Source organism: Ceratina calcarata, unplaced genomic scaffold (genome assembly GCF_001652005.2).
Source record: "Ceratina calcarata isolate Rehan_Ccalc_2016 unplaced genomic scaffold, ASM165200v1 scaffold576.2, whole genome shotgun sequence".
NCBI lineage: Eukaryota > Metazoa > Arthropoda > Insecta > Hymenoptera > Apidae > Ceratina > Ceratina calcarata.
The window spans coordinates 1-2,031 of record NW_017176973.1 but is presented as its reverse complement, the minus strand read 5'-3'; the positions used below and the strand labels follow the sequence as shown (position 1 = coordinate 2,031).

Genomic DNA, 2,031 nt, shown 5'->3' with positions numbered 1-2,031 from the left:
GTATAGAAATATCTAATTACCTAAAATGACTGTAATTAATTTTAATGATGTACTAGATTAATTATTATATCGAAATTGATTAACAAGCTGGATGACAATGGCACCAACAAATGAATTACCTGGGTGATATGTCGCAACCCTGTTGCATGAATGCTGCTAAAGCGAACCAAAGGCTGTTGATAATACTGAAATCGTTTGCCATGCTGGAAGTCGGCATGTGAGGAGATCCTTGCGATCCATGGGGGTGTTGCAACGTGGGATCATTTCTCCCTGCCATTGTCGAGTCCGCACTACTGCTGAGAGTCAGCACTCTCCATTCATAGGGCGAGAATCTGTTCAAAACGTCCAGTCTTAACTTTCATATATTTTATATTCATTAAAATTTATTAGAATTCATTTTCATGCTGGGGTATTTTTCTACGAGCACCGAACGAAACTTTTCATACACATAGAAAGAAAAGTCACGAATTTGTAAATATTGGTTGTTTCGCTATCGAGAACGGTAAAATTGTTCGCCGAGATGGTGAATGATTAAACGCTGGGACGATCATTAGGAGTCCGTATTCGGAGAAATCACGCGAGATAGGGAACAGGTAAATAGCTCGAGTGTGGCTGAAATAGAAGCACCGACGATTTATCGCGCGGCTGCTTGCCCGGTAATGTTGCAGCTGGATCGCGATAAATGTACGCGTAATTGTCGCGAGTCCACACGTAACCGTTGCGCTAACGGAGGCGGTAAACAAAGCCAGCCAGGATAATTAACCATCGAGAGAGGAAAAGGCTAAGGGGAAGGTAATGTCGTATGCGGCTAGAGAGTGGCATTGAGTCCACCGATCAATCACGGAGACGGAAATTTCTCTGACAATAAATTACTACCTCCTCGTCATGTTCGTTCTAATTTGCGTTACCGTTCCGTTCGTTTAAAAGTGTATTAGTATGCAGTGCCTCGAATGAGTATTGACATTTACAATTTAACATAATTGCATCCTTTCGTATGAAGTATTCCTCGTTAATTACAAATTTTGCTTATGGGAAATAATACACAAATAATGTAAATGAAATATACAATAATTAATTTACAAATACTTAGCACAATATGAAATGTATAAAAGAAAATGACTTAATTGTAAGATAAGATTTGATTATAATGTGGCGAGATTATTGTCCGCGGTCCAGTTTCCTGGCTCTTGTGCTATGTTGGATGATCTTTACTGCTGTGCTTCAGTGCCAGAAGGCAAGTCTACTGACCTAGCCCAGTGTCTCTTTTTCCAGCCTTACTTCTACGAGAGTCAGAGGAATCGCGAGTAATAAATGATATGTATCAATACAACGTTGTATGAGACGATTCGGAGGATTTATAACTTTTGCTTATACTCTTAAGTGGCTTAAGAAGCTCGCCGCAGCTTATGAAATTAGCAAATCTGTATTTTCGTGAACTATATTCTCGATTAAAATAATAAAGATAATAATGTAATTAATAAATTGCAAGTAGAAATGCCTAAGCGAATCTGGGTCTGACTACATATTGACTGTAACTACTGAATCAGCCAAGGAATAAGCAAAACTTTTGTTTACCTGGATACGGTAAAGAGAACGATGGATACACCGATGTATGAGAAGATCACGCAGACCCAAATTTCTTTGCTCAATGGATTCAAAAAGCTGAACACCCCTGGCTTCTGTTTAATCGGTTTCTTGATCATGATGCTAATTCCCAGTGACATAAACGGTTTACTGAAGTCGATCACTCGCTCACGTTCCGAAGTGATTGTCATGGGAGCAATTGCGATGTCTGCTTCCTAAGAAAGGATTGATCAGTTGAACAATCATAAAATTAGATTATAACGTGAAACAGTATTGTTAGATTTTATTAAGCTCTCTTAATAAAGTAAAACAATTTTATTTCAGCCTATAATTGTTTATGGGAAATAATAAAATTTCCACATCTTCTTTCGTTTCTTTCCTAGTTTACCCACCAGATATGGTTCAAATTGTGAATCAAAAGCTTGCAAGCTCGAGACACCTAGTGGG

The 2,031-nt window shown here is 38.5% G+C and overlaps 1 protein-coding gene across 2 annotated transcripts in view; it reads right to left on the bottom strand.

The window, feature by feature from the left end:
* LOC108629556 (glutamate receptor 1-like) overlaps positions 1–1,793 on the bottom strand; it is a 6,005-nt gene extending 4,212 nt beyond the window's left edge. For both annotated transcript variants that reach the window (XM_026817406.1, XM_026817407.1), the window contains exons 1-2: positions 1,576–1,793; positions 120–332 (exon numbers count right to left, since the gene is read on the bottom strand). In XM_026817406.1, the coding sequence (XP_026673207.1) occupies positions 120–332; positions 1,576–1,775 (413 nt within the window). In that variant the 5' untranslated portion in view covers positions 1,776–1,793. The remainder of the gene's footprint in view (positions 1–119; positions 333–1,575) is intronic.
* Positions 1,794–2,031: the final 238 nt, after the last annotated feature.